Consider the following 20,765-nt stretch of genomic DNA (forward strand, 5'->3'; position numbering starts at 1 on the left):
CCGCACAAATCACGCGGCATATCATAAACAATGGGGCCGCAGCTTGAAGAAGCTCCGAGCGACCGCTTTTTATTAATAACCTTAGGTACAGTGGGCCCTGCCAGCGGGTGAATCAACGTACCGCTCTGCGGATATATCTATATGCACGCTGGCGCCGGCAAAGGCTTCGAAAAATCAACTAGTCGAGCGGGCCGCGTTGTACTTAGCCAGTCGCTGTCTGAAAGTCGCCTCAGTCTCGCGTCGCAATTCGAGCGATTCGGAAGCGTTTTGTCCACGTCCGAGCAAAGAAAGCATATACGAGTATATATATATATATTCTTGGCCAGACATATAGATACATATGGTATATGGTTCGGTTCTTCTGCGCGCGTGTTACAAATCAAAAGTTTCAAAAGCTCGCATATTTCTACCCCAAAAATTATAAATAAAATCTTCAATTCTCGCGCCGGTCAAAACAATCGTGTGCCAGCTGTGTTTTTTGGTGTGTGTTCTTGTGTGGAAAATCACGAAAATCAAGAAAATCGCTGTGATCGCATAAGATCTCTCGATCTTATGTTCTCTATTAGCCAGTGCAATTTGTGTGAGTCAGCAGAAACAAAAGGAGGAAAATTGTAATTAAAATACGCACGCAAATCGAACGGAAAACCTGGCATCCATCTATTCAAATTTATGCCACAAAAATCGCTTCGAAAAATCGAAAATGCACACCTTTTTGAACTGCGACGGGGAATTGCATTAATTTCCAGCTGTGTTCTATTTCCCATTCAACTCATTTCATTTCATTTTTTTTTTTTTTTGGCACGTTCCCCGGTTTTTGGTGTGTGTCCCGCTTTTCGGGGCCTTCGCCTCGCTTTCTGGGTCTTATTCTAATTATTTGTAATGAAATCATACAGAAAATAGACCGCAGACACACATCAACAAATGAGGCATAACAATTTATACACGACCGATTCTTCACAGATCAAAGTTCGCTGGGAGAGCGATTTTGGTTTTCGGGTGATGCTAGATGGTGTGAAGTATCTTGCACGGGGACTCCATGTCGGCTACGCAATTACCGCAAGTTAGTAATACGCATACGCCCCGTATGCCCGCATGTCCGTATGTCGTTCGGTTTTAATGACCGAAATGTTTGAACTTGTTCGCCACGGCGTCTTGATCAAATAAACTGGAGTATTTATTTGCATTTTATTAGTCAGCGATTATGCCCTGCCAAATTGTGATGATGATATCACCGCCGCCATCAGAGCAGCGAACATGGACATGGCCAGAATGGAATGGTATCAACGCCAAGATGGCCCCACCCTCGCGGACACGACGATGCCATTGTCACCACCGCAGAATGTGGGCCAGCAGGCTCCACTCGGTGGTTGGGGCGGCTCTTATTGTGGGTGCTGCTTGTCGTAGTGGTGCTAGTGTGGAAAAGTACAATTTGTAATGCAATACCCACCGCTTTGCATGGCGCTTCAAGTTCGCGCCCCAATCTAAACACAAGTGCAAACAAAGTCAGTCATTTCCCAGGCAGTGAAAGAAAACCGCAAAGAAAATAGCTTCGTTTTCTGCTTTTTTTTTCTAAATATTTCATTAGGCGGTAATTTTGGAAATTACTAGGTTATTGGTATTTATAGTAATTCATTGTTTGCCACATACAAATTATAGATACAAAAGGTGACCTCCAAAGCTGAAGAAGTTCTTTGCTTGAGTACAAGTATTTCATTTTAAAGTGTGCACTTTTTTCTGCCTGTGCACATGACACACAGAGCATTTATGTGTGTGCTACGGGGGGGCGGCGAGGGTGCGGCTGTGCAAAAGGCTGACCCTCCTTATCAACTATTAGGGCAAACAAACGACTTATCGGTCCTAGAGCGAAATGCACCAAGGAAATGGAAGTCGATCCGATCCGATCCAATCCGAGTTTCTGTTTCCAGCCCAGTTGCCCTTGAGTTTGGATTCGGATTCGTATTCGGATTCGGATTCTTCTAATCAGTCGAATAGATGATCACGAGTCAGCAATGTAGCCCAGAGCATAATTTGATTTCGTGTAACCTTGCCTCCACTTAATTTATATATCTCTTGGCCATATGAATGTATATATGTATACATATATATGGATGGCATGTGTGAGATGAGAATGCTTGAAATCTTCAGCTGGGCGACAGAAGAATTCTATTTTCGTATTATAAAAGCATGAATGAGCGTCACTTGGTGGTGTCTCCCAGTTGTATTCATCTCTTGTCTAGAGAATTGTGTTGGCTTTCTCGCTGTTATCGCATAAAAGTCTGTTTTCTTTCCAAAAGCTCTATCTATGTGGGACAGTTGAATTTTTTGCGCTCTTCCAGCGAAGAAGTCTAGACGATAGAACGGAGCTATCAGCAGGGGTCAATTTGATGCATTTTCTGATGTAAAATGTAAAGTGAGATATCTGGCTTGCAGACTGTGTCTGATTTGCATAGCTAAACTCTTTAGATCTAGGAAGTGATTAACTTACAACTTCATAGCATGGCCAATTATTTGAATGGCTTACAACATTGTTGCTCATAATTATAGCGGCACATGTACATAGTTACAATATGATCTCAATAAATTAAAAGAAAGAGCGGAAAAGATTGTGGTAAGCACTTTGCCAAAGGCCTTGTGCAGCAGTAGCTCAGCAGTATTGGCGATAATTGCGAAAGGAACTGGGGTTCATTGTCCATAGTTTTGGAATTGTTTTGCAAGCTTTCAAAAGGCGTTACTAAATCCGCTGACAGAACCGATGAAAACTTGACACCCTTCCTGAATTTTGACAGCCGATAATTGCCCAAGTGGCAAGTGACTGTGTGTGTGTGTGTGTGTGTGTGTGTGTGTGTGTGTGTGTGTGTGTGTGTGTGTGTGTGTGTGTGTCTTCTCAGTGTAAAGATCGCCGCATGAATGAGCTACTATATATTTGCATTACGTAATTACGTAAGCGCAATAGCGGCTAATTGAATGCAAAACTTTGCATTGCCCGACTGCTAAATCACAAAGGGTTGATAGCAGAATAGTAGACGGTTATAGCATCGCGTTATGCGATTATTTATGTTACTTCGCCACTGATGCCGCAATACCCTCGCATTGCACAAGTGTTGATCATCATCATCATCTTGTTCGCCACACACACGTGCAACGGGTTCGGGAACTTTTCGCATCCGACGGATTGATGGGCAGGCTGTTTCTCTTTCAGCACTTGCCGGTTTGTTTATACCCGTGCGATTTGTTGTGTTTATGCAAGACCAAGATTAGAACGTATTACCGTGTTACTTGTATGCCAGGCAGGCATCTGTTTTTCCTAGTTCCCAGCACCCGGAACAAAAACACTTGTAGATCGAATTGCCAAGTGGAAAGTGGGAGTACTATCGCATGAGTCATGCTCCTAAATCGATAAGAAGGTCGCAGCACACAGAAACTGGCATTTAAATGTATCAACAATTTAAAATGATATCACTTGGAAAAGGCATTTATACTTAATATTAATTATCATGCACTTGAATTGAATATGATATTGATCTCAAGAACCAATTGCCTATGCCTCTCATTAGATTATTTCTTCGAGTGGCAAACGTTGTTTAAACTACTTGACAAGTGACAAATTGAATTCCAGACCTTTCCCAATAACTAAGCACTAGTATATCAAATTTCCTCACTTCCAAGTTTATCTATAAGATTGTTTTATATTTCCCAGCAAACCGCAGAAACTCCCTATAAAAACCCCCCATGGGTTTTATAGGTAAAAATGGCACAGTTTTGGGGGAGATCCGCCCAGAATGACTCAATTCAAATGTGGAAAAGTCAAAGGCAATGTTATTACAATTTATTTTAATTGATAGCAAGTGGCATTCCAGTCCAGAGTTCTGACTTCTGAGTTCTGCGTTCGGCGTTCTGCGTTCTGAGCACAAGTGTGTGCCTTCCCAAGAAATGTCTGTGTGCTCGTCGTTGATGTTATTGTTATTGCTATTGTCAATGTTGTTATTATTATTATTATTATTTGTTATTGCCGTTTTGTGCCGATAGTCGGCTGCATTTGTAATTTTATCGAGCCGCGGGTCAGCAGAGGTTTCAATGGCGAAGGTAGGACAGCTATTATTAATTGACATTATTTTTCCCCCAAGCGAATAGATAACCATGGGAGCCCCGCACAGCTGACTGCCGCCCAATAAGTGGTGGATCATAATGATAACCTCATTTTGTATATAAAAAAAAAAAATATATTATACTATACTTTATACTTTATTTATTTGAGCGCTTCCGTGCGCGCTGTTTTCATCACTTTTGTTTACCACGCGAAGGTTTTTGTGTGCAGCCAAGTGGCGTACGAAATCTTGAGACATTAATTCAACGGTCACGTAATCAAATTCTAAAGCCCCAATTTGAGACGGACTTTTGTCCATTTTTCCATTCAGAGATGGAATTCCGTGGCGCAAGATTCGCAAAATGCGAAACCAGAACCAAAAATGAAACCAATTACAGTGTTCACTTACTTGCCAACTAGAAGTCCTCACACGTTTTTCGGTGATTTTACTAAAAAAAAAAAATTATGAAAATTGCGCTTTTGTAATCAGCAGCTTGGCCTTAATGCAAAGCAATTATTTTAAGGTTGCTAGTTTTAATTGCACGGCAAAGAGCAGAATTACAATGAAGGTTGTATTACAGTTTCATGTAATTAATGTTGGCTTTACCAACTGATGACCCATATCGGGTGCGCACTGTAGTTGGATTGCCTCCTCTCTCTCTTTTACACCTCTTACAACTCTATTCAGAATCACTTTTTCCACGATTGTCGCCAAACCAAACCAGTTTTCATTTTTGTTCTAAGAACTGACCGGCGCAACGTTCTTTTTTTTACCATTTTTAGCGCTTTTGATGTAATCTCGATGTAATTATCTGTTTCGCAATTTTAGCCGCTACTTTGTGGCGGTTTGGCAATCTGTTCTGTTTGCTTTTTTTGCGGTAATTGTGATCACCTAGTGTGCAAAACCGAGGCATATGGATGCTCCAAACCCATTGAGTCAGCACTGAAAAAAGTATCAGTAATCAGTATTTCAGGCGAGAATATTCCCCAGAAAGTGTAGATCATACCAGTTAACACCATTTGCATACTAACCAGTGAGCCATTCCCTAAAGTCAATCGTAGGGCAATTTTCCCCGAGATCATTACAAGTTGTAATGGGTATATTGCGGGCATATTATTATAACACTAGAGAAACCGAAACTGAAAGTCACGTAGTGGGAGTTTTTCCTGGAATTGAACTACGTGTTCCATGACTAATTGAATAATTGGCGGAAGTTCTTTGAAAACCAGCAAGTGGCGAGAGGTGCGAGATGTACATTTAAATAAAACTTGGAATTTTTTTGCGGTTTGCTAAAGTGTATACATATTTCAAATGTAATGGGAAAAGTAATGAGTGGAATTCTCATAACATTTAAGCACCAGAAGGTGCTTCTCCCACAATCCCCCAAAATCTCCCACATTCTCACACATTCTCCTAATTCTCCAACTTTTGTTTACAACAAATCACAAGAATAGTATTTCGCACATTGATTTTAGTTGATTTTTGTGCACACACTTCGGTGTTGAGTGTTCTGGTTTTTGGACAAGGCCGTTCGCTGCTTTATAGCATTTAATTTTCATAAATACTATATTTCATTTTCACGCAGGTGTGTGTGAATGGAATAGTAGGCATACCTTTTCCGAAAAACCAAAAACGACCTACTATAAACTTGAAATTTAACGCCATTCTGACGACTAACTGCGATTGTTGACTTCCAGCGCGTTTTGCATTGCGGCGCTGTGTGGTTTTTTTTTTTTGATTTGATATGCGAGTGTGCTTAGTGTGCTGCCTGATTATAATTTTTATATACATATTGCTTTTGTTTTAGTGTTTTGCTTTTAAGCAGCTGCGTCGACGTCAGCAGCGACTGCGACGGCGACAGCGACTGCGACTGCGGCAGAGCTCCCCACTTTTTCATTTTCAGTTGGCGGCGAGTTCTTCCGCAGTTATCAGCTGGCGGCCAACGGGGGCGCATGCGCAGATCGGTAGTTTAATTTTGGAAGCGTTATTTTACCTCGCTAGTTTTTCCACCGCGGAAAATTCACAACACAGAGTGTAGGGAACTGTGGGGAAAAATCAAGGGCCAGCCACGGTTCGCCAGTTTTCGTTACGAAATCCACGAAATCCACGAACCTTGAGGTCACTGCGTTTCTAGACGCGCTCCAATTGGCGCTGTGTTGCTTTCAAGTGATAAATATAACTTCGATTCCCAATTTGCAACTGGGAACGTTGGGCTATTCCAAAACCAGATGGTTTGGTTACCAAATCAATTATAAAACTGTTTTGTTTCCTGCGCGCAGCCACAAACGAGAACGATTTTAAAGTGCTCTTCGCCGAATTTGATATGTGTAAATAATGTGCAAAGCGAGCGAGCAAATCAAATAAATATTCCGATAAGCTACCGAAATAAATCAGCGTTGTTCGTAAACGTTTTCGTAAACAGCACGGGAACAATACTCGCAAGAGTACACACAAAATGGATAGCAGCAAATTGTTGAAGAATGTCTACGGCATCGACATTCACTTCGAAGATCTCGTCTACCAGGTCAACGTACCCAAAAAGCAAGGTAAGTGGGTAAAACTGCCTAAAATGTGTTCTCAAATCAGTTGTAAGGAAGTTAAAACTGTCAAAAAGGAGTTCTCAAATTAACAGAAAGAAAGTTTGAACTACCAAAAATATATTTCAATCGTAGGAAAGCTAAAACTGCCTGAAATATATACTCAAATCAATAGTAGGAAAGTTAAAACTGCCTAAAATAACCTATCAAATCAATCGTAAGAATCCCAAAACTGCCTAAAATATATTCTCACATCAAATCAAATCGTAAAAAGTTAAAACTGCTTAAAATATATTCCCAAATCAATCGTAAGAAAATTAAAACAAGATACAAGACGACCTTTTTATTAGAGGAACTTTTCTGTGAGAATATGTGGAAATATGTGAATAGTTCCATTCATTTCTCGCAGTGCACTCCATTAGCTGCCAGTGCAAATTGACTATCTCTATTAGCACCGAAAGTGTGCCGGAAGAAAAGATCCCGGAGCACAGGTGCTACTCCTTGATAATCCAGAGTCAATAGAGCAGACGATTGCCCCAAAAATGGAGCACATTCCAAGATTGCGCATGAGTCTCAAGTGAAATAAGCTATTATTTTTTTAGATTGACCCATTCTGCTGTATAATGTATGCACTTTTAATGAGCGTCTTTAACTCAAAGCCTGCCTTCTTCATGGCTCCTCGCCTGTTAACCTTATTGTATGCTGGTTAATTGCTGCGCATGCAAGAAATACTCGTATCATTTGATGTGGGAGAAGGCTATGATGGGTTATGATATGGCCTAGACTATGAGGCCACCTGCCAGTTACACAAACTTAATGTAAAGGTAGTAACACAACCCAAACTATAACTTAAATGTAATAGCTGCGTATATGTATACTAGTTACTAGTACTTAATGTTGCTGCAATTAAGTAATCATCCATTTTCATTTTTACAGAGAAGAAGTCGGTGCTGAAGGGCATAAAGGGTACCTTCAAGTCGGGCGAACTGACGGCCATAATGGGCCCCTCGGGTGCGGGTAAATCTAGTCTCATGAACATCCTCACCGGACTGACCAAATCCGGAGTCAGTGGGAAGATCGAGATCGGGAAGGCGCGCAAGCTGTGCGGCTACATTATGCAGGATGATCACTTCTTTCCCTACTTCACCGTGGAGGAGACCATGCTGATGTCGGCCACACTTAAAATCTCCAACAAATGCGTCAGTCTGAAGGAGAAGCGAACTCTGGTAGGCTCTACACTTTCTGCAATAAATAAAAATTCTAATTCAAGTGGTATAATTATCCATAAACTTTAAGAGCAACCAAGACTCTTCTATAACCTTCGCAATCCAGAGAATAACACTAATTGGCGGTTGATTTACAGATCGACTACTTGCTCAACTCGCTGAAGCTGTCGAAGACGCGGCAGACGAAGTGCTCCAACCTGAGTGGCGGCCAGAAGAAGCGCCTGTCCATCGCCCTGGAGCTGATAGACAATCCAGCGGTGTTATTTTTAGACGAGCCCACAACGTGAGTGAGAGGTCCATTGTGTGATCCTCAAAACCAGTTCCACACAGATCACAGTTTCCAGATTGACACATTCCCTGACCTTGAATCACCCACAGCGGCTTGGACAGCTCCTCCTCCTTCGACACCATCCAGCTGCTGCGCGGCCTGGCCAACGAGGGACGCACCATCGTGTGCACGATCCACCAGCCGTCGACGAACATCTACAATCTCTTCAACCTGGTCTACGTGCTCAGCGCGGGTCGTTGCACCTACCAGGGCACGCCCCAGAACACGGTCATGTTTCTCAGCAGCGTGGGCCTGGAGTGCCCGCCCTACCACAATCCCGCCGACTTCCGTGAGTAGTCCAACTTCCCAGCTGCCCTTCCCTTTTCGATTCCCTTGATTGCTCACTTGGAGTGCCTATAGTCAGTAGTAGTCTCCTAATTGGACCTGTTCAATACCCAAGTCAGGGAGAGGTCTAAGGTGTCTCATTAAAGGTGTTAATCATTTCAGTGCTGGAATGCGCGAATGGTGACTATGGTGATCAGACGGAGACCCTTGCGGAAGCTGCCAAGGACATCCGCTGGCGATACGATCAGCAGTTGATGCAGGGCGAGGCTGGCGATGCGCCCAGCGAGACGCAGGTGGCCAAGTTCAACGAATCCCAGTCACCGGGTGGCCAGTTGCAGGCGCAGGTGCAGAAGATCGAGATCCAGAACATGGAGTCCTCGAAGGATCTGACCAAGCACACATATCCGCCCACGGAGTACATGCGCTTGTGGCTGCTCATCGGCCGCTGTCACCTGCAGTTCTTCCGGGATTGGGTGAGTTTCCTTGCCTCTCTCTCACCTGTTGATATACTTAATTGCATATTTAAACACACTTTACAGACGCTTACCTACCTGAAGCTGGGCATTCACGTGCTCTGTTCCATTTTGATTGGTTTGTTCTTCGGCGATTCGGGCAGCAATGCCACCAAGCAAATCTCCAACGTGGGCATGATCATGATCCACTGTGTCTACCTCTGGTACACCACCATTATGCCGGGCATTTTGCGATGTAAGTCGGGTTAGGAAGTGCATACTATATGGCATACTATATACTATGGCGTATTACAGATCCCGCTGAAATAGAGATCATCCGGAAGGAGACCTTCAACAACTGGTACAAACTGCGAACCTACTACCTTGCCACCATCATCACATCCACGCCAGTCCACGTGAGTCCTTCATCTAAATCACTATTGAATATATTAAAATATATTTTCCTACACCTTTTTTAGATAATCTTCTCGACGGTGTATATAACGATAGGGTATCTGATGACGGATCAGCCCGTGGAGATGGAACGATTTGTCAAGTATCTACTCAGTGCGGTGGTGATCACCATCTGTGCGGATGGTCTGGGCGTCTTCCTGGGCACCGTGCTGAATCCAGTGGTAAGTGAACACCTTATAAAACCAAAGTTATCATTCTTTTCTCACTACGAACTTGCTTTGCAGAATGGAACTTTCGTTGGCGCCGTTTCGACGTCTTGCATGCTGATGTTCTCCGGCTTCCTCATCCTGCTGAATCACATTCCGGCCACCATGCGGTTCATGGCCTACATATCGCCACTCCGCTACGCACTGGAGAACATGGTCATCTCGCTATATGGCAATCAGCGTGGCCAGTTGATCTGCCCGCCCACGGAGTTCTATTGCCACTTCAAGTGAGATAAATATAAATATTAAATATTCAATATTTATAACATTCATGTATTATTGTTTCTATAGGAACGCTGTGACTGTCCTGCGACAATTTGGCATGGAGGGCGGCGACTTTGGGCACAACATCATCATGATCCTCATCCAAATAGCGATATTCAAGGTTCTGGCCTACTTTACGCTGAAGCACAAGATCAAGACGAACTGAGAATGGGGGGGGCTATGCTTCTTTTAGTTCGCTTTTAGTATTCGGCTTAATTTGAATCGAATGTGATTTTATGTTACTTATGTATGTATATCGCTTAGTTGCAAGCAAACCCAAACTTTTTATATACCGGCGTGTGATACTTTAACAAATGCAACGGACCATTGCAATCAATATGCGAGTGCCAACTGTTGCGGCATCCTCTAAGCATAGCGAATCATAGTTTTTATACTGTTTATGTATGGATAACTAACCTTTATATATTTACGCGTAATTACTTGTCTAGTTAACCTAATTGTAAGAGAACCAACGAAATAAACAAGAAGCTTAAGTGAATAAGTTGCTCAAGTCTTTTTATTGCATAATGGGACTCCAATCTGGGGACAAAAGCTTAAAGTCTATAAGCTTGCGTAGTTAATAACTTGAATTTATTTTGTTTAAGTTTTTTTGAAAATCCGTTACGAAAATTCAAAACTTTACGCGTTAGTCATTTGGCGCTGCTCATATTTCCGTTGCAAGAGCTTCGGTCGTCTGGCAGCACTGTGGCAGTATGTTAACTTCATTGATGTGGCAGCACTGGCGCATTGCAGAAAATTTCTTTGCTTGCAAAACAATAATAATAAACGTAACTGATTTTAGTCAAATAAGAATAGCAAAACAGCGACAAGAAGCATCATAAAAGCACAGAAAACATGTTTCGATCAAGTTTCGACAAAAACTTAGGTAAGAAGCATCAAAACCAAGCAAGTAAACCAATGAGCAAAAATGACTCATCGAAAAACAAAAAAAAGAAAAAGAAATTCAGAAGTAACAATAAAAAGGCGATTGAACTCCCAAACAAATGAAGATTTTGATGAACACACAAAGGTCTAATAATTACGCACTCTCCACTCGCAGAAAATGCCACCAGTCACTTGCGTTTGGAGCCCGACTGGCCCTCAATTCTCCTGATTTGCGATGAAATCAACCAAAAAGATGTCACGTAAGTTTCGCCGATTCCCGGAAATCAAATTTATTAAAAAACCTATAATTTGCAGTCCCAAGAATGCCTTTGCCGCCATCAAGAAGAAGATGAACTCGCCCAATCCGCACTCCTCCTGCTATTCGCTGCTGGTCCTCGAGAGCATCGTCAAGAACTGCGGAGCACCCGTTCACGAGGAGGTGTTCACCAAGGAGAACTGCGAGATGTTCAGCAGCTTCCTCGAGTCCACGCCCCACGAAAACGTGCGCCAGAAGATGCTGGAGCTGGTGCAGACCTGGGCCAACGCCTTCCGCTCCTCGGACAAGTACCAGGCCATCAAGGTAGGACTCCTCCGATTTACCAGGAGATTGCAGCGTTTTTAGGTCACAGAAACTAGCATTCTTGGTTGTATTATCTTTCAAAAACCTGGTAAACTCATCTATGCATTACATTTCAGTTATTTTCTATTCAAAAAACCACTTTTACTAGAAAAACCCACTTAAGTGCAACAAAATTTGCATAGTTTTAGCAAGATCAACATCAATTATGCACTAAAAGCTCTAGTTTTTGCATCGCCCTAACACACAAAGTTCAAAATCCGTCCCTGTGCTTGAGCATTAATTTAATTAGTAGAGAACAACTGTTTGCCGTGCAGCAAGAGTCAGTGAAATGTCATCAGTTGCATAGAAATGAGCTCAGAGGAGGAACTAAGCATAGAGGAGGAATCCCTAGTAGACACACTCACTCCACATAGCCACTTACCATTATTAACAATCCTTATTCTCTGCAGGACACCATGACCATCCTGAAGGCGAAGGGGCACACCTTCCCGGAACTTCGGGAGGCCGATGCCATGTTCACGGCGGACACGGCGCCCAACTGGGCAGATGGCAGGGTATGCCATCGCTGTCGCGTGGAGTTCACCTTCACCAACCGGAAGCACCACTGCCGCAACTGCGGCCAGGTCTTCTGTGGCCAGTGCACGGCCAAGCAGTGCCCGCTGCCCAAGTACGGCATCGAAAAGGAAGTGCGTGTATGCGACGGTTGCTTCGCTGCCCTCCAGCGACCCACCAGCGGCAGTGGGGCTGCTAAGTCGGGAGCACGTCCGGCGGACAGCGAGTTGCCGGCGGAGTATCTGAACAGCACTTTGGCGCAGCAGGTGCAGGTGAGTCACTCTGAAACAAAGCTATCTAATCGCAACCGATTGGTAAACAAATGTGCAGGCTCAAGAAGAAAGAACAGCCGACTAATAACAATCCATTTTCTTTTTAGACACCAGCCCGCAAGACAGAGCAGGAGCTCAAGGAGGAGGAGGAACTGCAACTGGCGCTGGCCCTCAGTCAATCGGAAGCGGAACAGCAGAAGCCCAAGCTGCAATCCGCGCCAGCCGCTGCCTATCGCATGCAGCAAAGGTCACCCAGTCCGGAGGCACCACCAGAGCCCAAGGAGTACCACCAGCAGCCAGAGGAGACCACCAATCCGGAGCTGGCCAAGTACTTGAACCGCAGCTACTGGGAGCAGCGCAAGATCAGCGAATCGTCCTCCATGGCAAGCCCCTCGGCACCGAGCCCCATGCCACCAACTCCGCAGCCCCAGCAGATCATGCCACTGCAGGCCAAGAGTGCGGATGAAGTGCAGATCGATGACTTTGCCGCCAATATGCGCACTCAGGTGGAGATCTTTGTGAACCGCATGAAGTCGAACTCGAGTCGCGGTCGCAGTATCTCCAACGACTCTTCTGTGCAGACTCTCTTCATGACCCTGACCTCGTTGCATTCCCAGCAGTTGTCCTACATCAAGGAGATGGACGACAAGCGCATGTGGTACGAGCAGCTGCAGGACAAGCTCACCCAGATCAAGGACTCGAGGGCCGCGCTAGATCAGCTGCGTCAGGAGCACGTGGAGAAGCTGCGCAGGATCGCCGAGGAGCAGGAGCGTCAACGGCAGATGCAGATGGCCCAGAAGTTGGACATAATGCGCAAGAAGAAGCAGGAGTATCTGCAGTACCAACGTCAGTTGGCCCTGCAGCGCATCCAGGAGCAGGAGCGCGAGATGCAGCTGCGCCAGGAGCAGCAGAAGGCGCAGTATTTGATGGGCCAGTCGGCACCACCTTTCCCCTACATGCCACCATCGGCGGTGCCGCATCATGGATCGCCCTCGCACCAGCTCAACAACGTCTACAATCCATATGCTGCCGGTGTGCCCGGCTATTTGCCACAGGGTCCCGCGCCGGCTCCCAATGGACATGGTCAGTTCCAGGCCATTCCGCCGGGCATGTACAATCCGTCAATGCAGCAGCCGATGCCGCCGAATCTGCAGCCCGGTGGATTAATGCCACAACCCGCTCCACCTGGTAATCCCCAGATGATGCCGCCCATGCCCGAAAATCAGTTTGCCAACAATCCGGCTGCAATCCTGCAGCAGCAGCAAGTCCCACAGTCGCAACAGCATTCGATCGCCCAGCCCCCTCAAATGCCATTTCCACCACAGCCTCAGCAGATTGCTGGCCAGCAGCCACAGCAGATTCCCGGTCAGCAACCTCAGCAGATTCCCGGTCAGCAGCCACAGCCACAGCAGATTCCCGGTCAGCAGCCACAGCAAATCCCTGTTCAGCAAACCCAGCCACCACCCCAAATGGGTCACGTAATGCTGCAGCAGCATCAGGCTCCACCAGCAGCACAGGCACCTTCAGTCACCGAAATCGCCAACAATCAAATTCAAGCAGTGGCTGCTGCACCTGCTCCGCCGCAAAACGAACCCGGACCCGCGCCCGTTAGAGCCGAGGAGCCAGCTACGGCGGAACTGATTAGCTTCGATTAATCCAAGATGTGTTATTCCATTTGTATTACCCTTCAGGGCTGGGTCATACAGTTCTCGTGTGGTTGTTATGCCAAAAAATGTGTGTTTTGTTTAGTTCGATGCGGTTATTAGTTACTACTTCAAAAGTTTTTGTTGCGCGCAAGGAACATGCTAAATTTTAAGTTTAGACCAAATTTATGGAGGTAAAAAGACAGTTAGGAAATGCTGTACGAGATCTGTTGTCAAGTCGAGGCCCGCTCTTTTATCAAGTTTTAACCGACTAATGTTATTCCACTATAAACCTAACTTTGTATTTTGAGAGACTAATTGTTTAATTGTCCAAGTAAAGTAGAATAAGCTATCAGGCATCCGAAAGGGCAGCCACTCCAGGCAGAACCTTACCCTCCAGCAACTCCAGGGAAGCTCCTCCGCCGGTGGACACGTGTGAGACCTTGTCGGCTCCTCCGAACTTCAAGCAAGCGGTGGCCGTATCCCCACCACCCACGATTGTGGTGGCTCCTCTTTTTGTGGCACCGATCACTGCCTGCAACATGGATTCGGTGCCTTGCGCGAACAACTCGTTTTCGAATAGGCCTGGTGGTCCGTTCCACACGATGGTTTTGGACGCACAAATGGCGCCTGCAAACATCTCACTGGACACCTGGCCGTGGTCCAGACCCATCATGTCCTTCGGTATACCGCGTGTGGCATCCACATGATCGATTTTATCCGGCTTCTTGTCAATCTTGTTGGCAATGACAAAGTCAATTGGAAGTAGTATGTTGACATTCTTCTCCTTTGCCTTGCAAACTATGTCGTTCACCAACTTGGAACCCTTCTCGTCGTATAGGGATTTTCCAATCTCCATATTAGTGAGCACTTTGAGGAAGGTGAAGGCCATGCCCCCGGATATGATCATGGCCGTCACATTGTTGAGGAGGTTCGTTATCAGTGGAATTTTATCGGCTATCTTGGCGCCACCCAGAATGGCCAAAAAGGGCTTGGCCGGCTCGTGGAGAACCTTGGCAAAGTACTCCAGCTCCTTGTCCATCAGGAAGCCAGCCGCTCGCACCTTGTAGCCATCGCCCATCATGGAACTATGCGGACGATGTGCCGTTCCAAAGGCATCGTTCACATAGATCTCGCCCAGCTGCGCCAACTTGGCCCGGAATTCCTTGACCTTCTGGGGATCGGCCTTCACCTTCTTCTTGTTCTCGTCCTTGCTGCTGCCCGTCTCCTCGGCATAGAAACGCAGGTTCTCCAGCAGTGCCACTGTGCCCTCGCAGGGATCCTTCAGAGCTTCCAGGGTGTGCTCACCCACACAGTCGTCCAGGAATCGAACCGGCTTGCCCAACACTTTCTCCAGCTCCTTGGCCACCGGTTCAAGGCTAAACTTTTTGTCCTTTTTGCCATCAGGACGTCCCAAGTGGGATGCCAAAACCTGATCAAAGAATTATGATGATTTTTAAAAAGAGTTACACCTATAACATGTACCATAAATAGTAAGTTTAAAGTTGATTAATAAAGTTTTTAATTTTATACTCTTTAGGAGAGGAAGGAAAATATATAAACTCACCAAGGACTTGCATTTTTTATCCAGCGCATATTTAATACTGGGAAGTGCGGAAACAATTCGTTGGTTATTCGTTATTTTACCATCTTTCATGGGCACATTGAAGTCCACTCTTAAAATAAATTTATAGATCATACACTAGAACATATTTTCCCAGAAAACTCACCTCATAAAAACTCTTTTTCCAGCCACATCGACATTTTTTAAGCTCAACTTCTTTACTTGCTTTCCACTGCAATCGTCATTGCTAAGAAATCTGTGAAATCTTAATTTAGTAAAAGGTTGAACTTTATGATATAAGATCTGTCGCAAAAGAAGCATACTAAATAAAATCTGTGAATTTTCTTAACTGTTTTTGACTGAAAAATAAATGCACGATGTGAACATTGAATATTTTAAATCATTTTCAAAAATCAAACTGTACGGCAACACCAAATTAATAATACACCTCTCAACGATCTGGCAACCCGGCTGAGCATATGTTTTTGATGAAAACACAAGAAAAGGAGGGAAAAACTGGCAATTGTTTGTAACTTGTTTGTTTTGCTGTTAAAACCCAAACCAAACCCAAGATGGGTGGCGGAGATCTAGTAAGTAATATCTCCCAACTCAATATCCGTTAATAAACATTGGTTTTGCCCGCAGAATCTTAAGAAATCATGGCATCCGCACACGATGAAAAACCAGGAGCGCGTTTGGAAGGCGGAGGAGCAAGCGAAGATGGAGGAGCGCAAGCTGCAGGATCTGCGCAAGGAGATCAACGAGGAGCGGGACAGGGAGGAGCTGAGACGATTGGGCGAAAGTTCGGGAGTGCTGAGCAATAATGGCGGAGCCGCCGGCGAAGCCAAGCTGGAGTGGATGTACAAAAGTGAGTCATCCAGGTGAAATTCCAATAATACCCACTATCTTCATGTATATCTTGCTTTAGATAGCACAGAGTTGATCAACCGCGAGGAGTACCTCCTGGGCCGCAAGATCGACAAGTCCTTTGAGACCCTGCAAGCGGAGGAGAGCCGCCAGGAGCAGAACACGGTGGGTCTCAAGCAGTCCATCAACCATGTGGAGCACGACTGTGTGCCCTTCTCCATTCGGACGTACCGCAATCTGCAGTCCAACGAACAGGTGGACATACAGCGCAAGACGCTCGAGGATCCCCTGATGCTCATCAAGCAGCGCGAGATGGAATCCCGCCGAAAACTACTGGAGAATCCCGTCAAGCTGAAGGAAATCCATCGCATCCTCAAGACTGAACAGGAACAAAAGGCCGCCAAGGAGAAGAAGGTCAAGAAGAGCAAAAAGTCTAAGAAATCCAAAAAGAAGAAAAAGAACCGACGATCCAGCGATGATGAAAGTGATGACAGTGAGAGCAATGATAGCGACGATGACTTGGACAGAAAATTAGCCCGCCAAGTAAGCAAACTAAAGGGTGACCAAGGTGACCTTAAACTGGACAAGCTGCTGGACGCCCAGTACCGTACCATTTCCAAGCAATTAGACATGGCTACCAAGAAAAAGAGCAAGAAATCCAAGAAGAAAAGCAGCGACAGGAGTGACGCAAGTAGTGACGAAGAGGTAAAGCCAAAAAGGCAAAGATCTAGGGAACCAGAGCCCAGGAGAAAGAACAGGAGGAGCCACAGCTCTGAAGACAGAAATCAGAGGGAAAGACGCCGGAGCAGAAGTCCCCGGGATAGAAAAAGAAGACAGAGCAGAAGTCCGGAACAAAGACAGAGGCAAAGGAGTCCAGACGAGAGAAAGGAACGCCGTAGGAGCAGAAGCCCCCGGGATAGAAAAAGGCGACTGAGCAGTAGTCCGGAACAAAAGCAGAGGCAACGGAGTCCAGACGAGAGAAAGGAACGCCGTAGGAGCAGAAGTCCCTTAGCGAGAAGGGAGAGGCGAACCAGTAGCCCAGAGGACAGAACAACCAGACGCCATCGCCCAGAAGAAAGCAAGCAAAGTTCAAAGCAGCGCGAGAAACGCAGGAGCGGGACACCTGAAGAGCGTTCCAGAACAAGACGCAGCAGGAGTCGAAGTTCGAAAAGAGATGACAAACGAAGAATCGCAGAAAAGCCGCCCCAACGAAAGGAAAGGGAAAACAGTCCTTCTGCCAGTCGTCCCACCGGCAAGCCTAAGCTAAGCGCAGCCGACAGAGAAGCTCGTCTGCGCGAGATGATGGACAACGCCACTTGGAGGGAAGCGGATCGCACCCAAGTGGTGCGCAAGCACCGCGAGGCCTACGCCCGCGAGGAGGCCCAAAACCGTGAACGAGACTTCGACAAGGAGTTCATCAACAAGGAGGTTAAGAAGGCCATTGCCAATCACAACTCCATAGGCGATCGCATCCGGGCCAATCTCAACAACATACAGCGCACCGCTTCCTCAATGGACAGTAACTTTGCCCGCAAATAAACTAGGATTCCTTTATTTCGTATGCATTATATGGTTCCGCAACAAATAGATTCAACACTTTTAAACGTCGTGGTTTGTGCTTACAAGATAAACGATGCGATTAACATTAATATACCGTATTTACGCTTAGGCGCTGGTCAATGCAGCCACGCCTGGCAGTGTCTTGCCCTCTAGGAGCTCCAGCGATGCGCCGCCTCCGGTGGAGACGTGAGAGACGAGTGCCTCCGTGTTCCACTTGGCGCAACAAGAGGCAGTGTCGCCGCCGCCGATGATGGAGACGGTGCCGTTCTTGGTGGCGGCCACCACGCCGTCCATGATGGACTTGGTGCCGTTAGCGAAGTTGGGGAACTCGAAGACACCGGGGGGTCTAAAATATAAATTATTAGCAAGATATTCAGAAAGTTGCCTAGTGTGACACCTACCCGTTCCACACGATAAGCTTGGCGCGAGCAATGGGCGCCGCGAAGAGCTCACGGGTCTTGGGACCCACATCCAGACCCATGTGTCCATCGGGAATGCCGGCCTCCACTGTGGCCTCGCTGACGACAGCGTTCTCGGCGAACTTGTCGCCGCAGACAAAGTCCACTGGCAGATGCAATTGCACGTTGTTCTTCTTGGCCTTCTCCACCAGTTTCTCGACGATCTTGGAGCCCTCCTCGTCGAACAGGGAGCCGCCGATCTTCATGTTGTTGAGGACCTTCAGGAAGGTGAAGGCCATTCCGCCGCCGATGATCATCTCGTTAACCTTATCCAGAAGGTTCTCAATCAACTGGATCTTGTCAGCGACCTTGGCACCACCGAGAATTGCCAGGAAGGGATTTGGTGGCTTGTCCAGAGCCTGTGAGAAGTACTTCAGCTCCTTGTTCAGCAACAGACCAGCTGCACGCTGCTCAAAGCCATCGCCCATCATAGAACTGTGGGCGCGATGGGCAGTGCCGAAGGCGTCGTTGACATAGACATCGCCCAATTTGGCCAGGCTGGCACGGAACTCCTTGACCTTGGCGGGATCGGCCTTGACCTTGCCGCCGCTGGCGTCCAAGCCCTTGCCCTCCTCCTCCACGTAGAAGCGGACGTTCTCCAGCAGAATGACGGATCCTGGGGCGGGATCCTTGCAGGCGGCTTCCACCTCGCTGCCGACGCAGTCGCTCAGGAAGGTCACATCCTGGCCGAGCAGGGTCTTCAGCTCAGCGGCCACTGGTGCCAGGGTGTACTTGATGTTCTTGTTGCCATCGGGACGCCCCAAGTGGGACATCAGCACCACGGACTTGGCCTTCTTGGACAGGGCCAACTTGACACTATCCAAGGCGGCGACGATCCTCTGGTTGCTGGTGATCTTGCCCTCCTTGATGGGCACATTGAAGTCGACGCTGCAAAGAAGCACGGACAATGTTTATGCAACTGAACTGAATTTCACGGGAGGATTGACTTTGCATTACCGCATCAACACCCGCTTGCCCGCCAAGTCCAGGCTCTCGATGCTCAGCTTGTTGAAGGCCATCTTGGGATTTTTCTGGATTTAATGGATACTCCTGGTGCGTGCTAGCAAAGTCCGGATTGCGATACCACTGATTCCGCGAATCTTCTTCGTTCGCAACTGCTGTGCGGCAATGTCAGCGCAAGGTCATTTAGTCGGCGGACCGCTAGGGTTGCAATTCGACTTCCAGGGCGGCAATCCGTGGCAGGCTGTTTTCCGCCGATGGGTATGTACCATGCGCAGGACACGGATGGGGATACTCCAATTTTGGGGGGCCGGAGTTCATATCGGGGTGTATTCTCGTTCGAAAGTTGGATAAAAGTTGTGCCAGCCACATGCAACTCTGTGTTTGGCGCCCAAATAGTGTTGGTCAGTGTTGTCAGCTCAGTGCTGTAAAGCGTCTATTCCAAGGGTGTCGAAAAGGGGTCGCAAATCAATTCGAAAATTATAAAATTTTTAATGCAAAACATTAATCAATTTTACCATTAATACCCTATGTAAAATTTTTTGAACATAAATTTCTGCCTTTATTGACTAGACAACGTATTAAAAAAATTATAGTTACTAACACCATAAAATTTGTTCGCATATATTTTTATATTATCACACCCCCTTACATTTTTTCCTTCCACTTCCTTGAATGTCTGTTAAATTTAAACTGTAAAATTCACAGAAACCCAGTTAATCCAATTCTCACCATTTTTATTGTAAAAATATATACATCTTTCTTTAAAACTAATAAAGTTATTGTTTATGTTACTTATGAAAAATCAAACGACGTGCGTACATACATATGTACATACATATTGCGGTGTAACAAACGCCCCTTTGTACATATGTCAATATGTAATTATTGAATAAATGATTTCTGCTCAGGCCAACAAAGACAAATCACACAATCATTCATTCGCGGTAGCCGTTGTTTTACTTTGGCTGTGCAATCGGAATCCGCCTATGATGCCATGCTGTTCTGCCTCTTCCCCCAATGATTCATTCATGGTTGCCCACTCGGTATCTTTACTCATCTCCGGCGGTCCAAGCAACCACCGCTGGCACATTCGGCACTCAGCACCACCGAACGCTAACCCACCGCACCACCACCCAGCACACGGAACACCACCACCCACCACAAGAGCTCAGTGCAGCGAAATGCATGACGCAGATGGCAAAGAAAGGTATCTGGGAAGGATGGAGGGATGGGGTGCTGGCCACTCAGGGGTTTTCTAGCCAATGTGGCGGGTTCTCTAATGTCCTATCTCCCCAAAGGACCAATTGTGATGTTAGTAGTAAGCTAGAAGGGATGACGTTAGTTGTATTGGAAAAATTTGCAGACAAAGGAGATGCGAATGATAGAATTTAGCATAGTTAAATATAACTATTCCGCCAAAATGCTCATCCAAGTATCTCTTGTACCGCTAGAATAACCGCTAGATTCGCATATCTGTTGGGGTTTTGGGGGTGCGTATAAGCCTATTTGGGGCATTTCAGCTGCAGCATCGCAGTGGCAGCAGCTGTCCTCCCTCATTCCTCAT

General features: G+C 46.1%; 5 protein-coding genes across 7 annotated transcripts; 3 read left to right on the forward strand and 2 right to left on the reverse strand.

Annotated features, from left to right (window-relative positions):
- The first annotated feature begins 236 nt into the window (after positions 1-236).
- On the forward strand, positions 237-10,359 carry LOC120447946 (ATP-binding cassette sub-family G member 1). Of its 2 annotated transcripts, none has more exons than XM_039629629.2 (11): positions 237-580; positions 6,365-6,631; positions 7,559-7,848; positions 7,986-8,131; positions 8,227-8,465; positions 8,624-8,934; positions 9,001-9,169; positions 9,229-9,329; positions 9,393-9,548; positions 9,612-9,820; positions 9,885-10,359. In XM_039629629.2, the coding sequence occupies exons 2-11, from the start codon at positions 6,541-6,543 to the stop codon at positions 10,021-10,023; spliced, it is 1,851 nt and encodes a 616-aa protein (XP_039485563.1). In that variant the 5' UTR covers positions 237-580; positions 6,365-6,540; the 3' UTR covers positions 10,024-10,359. The 2 variants fall into 2 exon arrangements, with proteins under 2 accessions (XP_039485563.1, XP_039485572.1); XM_039629638.2 differs by having other exon boundaries at positions 237-481.
- Positions 10,360-10,583: 224 nt separating this feature from the next.
- LOC120445938 (hepatocyte growth factor-regulated tyrosine kinase substrate) lies at positions 10,584-14,101 on the forward strand. Of its 2 annotated transcripts, XM_039627011.1 has the most exons (5): positions 10,584-10,743; positions 10,918-11,002; positions 11,058-11,322; positions 11,772-12,146; positions 12,254-14,101. In XM_039627011.1, the coding sequence occupies exons 1-5, from the start codon at positions 10,713-10,715 to the stop codon at positions 13,799-13,801; spliced, it is 2,304 nt and encodes a 767-aa protein (XP_039482945.1). In that variant the 5' UTR covers positions 10,584-10,712; the 3' UTR covers positions 13,802-14,101. The 2 variants fall into 2 exon arrangements, with proteins under 2 accessions (XP_039482945.1, XP_039483753.1); XM_039627819.1 differs by lacking the exons at positions 10,584-10,743; positions 10,918-11,002; positions 11,058-11,322 and adding an exon at positions 11,486-11,712.
- On the reverse strand, positions 14,070-15,718 carry LOC120448028 (phosphoglycerate kinase). The gene is made up of 3 exons (XM_039630199.2): positions 15,520-15,718; positions 15,357-15,465; positions 14,070-15,221 (listed from the first exon to the last, which is right to left on the reverse strand). The coding sequence occupies exons 1-3, from the start codon at positions 15,672-15,674 to the stop codon at positions 14,142-14,144; spliced, it is 1,344 nt and encodes a 447-aa protein (XP_039486133.1). The 5' UTR covers positions 15,675-15,718; the 3' UTR covers positions 14,070-14,141.
- A 67-nt stretch (positions 15,719-15,785) lies between these two features.
- On the forward strand, positions 15,786-17,824 carry LOC120447181 (pre-mRNA-splicing factor CWC25 homolog). The gene is made up of 3 exons (XM_039628939.1): positions 15,786-15,943; positions 15,999-16,221; positions 16,282-17,824. Exons 1-3 carry the CDS (start codon positions 15,926-15,928, stop codon positions 17,757-17,759), a joined length of 1,719 nt encoding a protein of 572 aa, XP_039484873.1. The 5' UTR covers positions 15,786-15,925; the 3' UTR covers positions 17,760-17,824.
- LOC120448808 (phosphoglycerate kinase) lies at positions 17,757-19,391 on the reverse strand. Its single transcript, XM_039631391.2, has 3 exons — positions 19,196-19,391; positions 18,182-19,126; positions 17,757-18,126 (listed from the first exon to the last, which is right to left on the reverse strand). The coding sequence occupies exons 1-3, from the start codon at positions 19,255-19,257 to the stop codon at positions 17,886-17,888; spliced, it is 1,248 nt and encodes a 415-aa protein (XP_039487325.1). The 5' UTR covers positions 19,258-19,391; the 3' UTR covers positions 17,757-17,885.
- Positions 19,392-20,765: the final 1,374 nt, after the last annotated feature.

This window comes from Drosophila santomea, chromosome 2L (assembly GCF_016746245.2).
Source record: "Drosophila santomea strain STO CAGO 1482 chromosome 2L, Prin_Dsan_1.1, whole genome shotgun sequence".
In the NCBI taxonomy this organism is placed as follows: Eukaryota; Metazoa; Arthropoda; class Insecta; order Diptera; family Drosophilidae; genus Drosophila; species Drosophila santomea.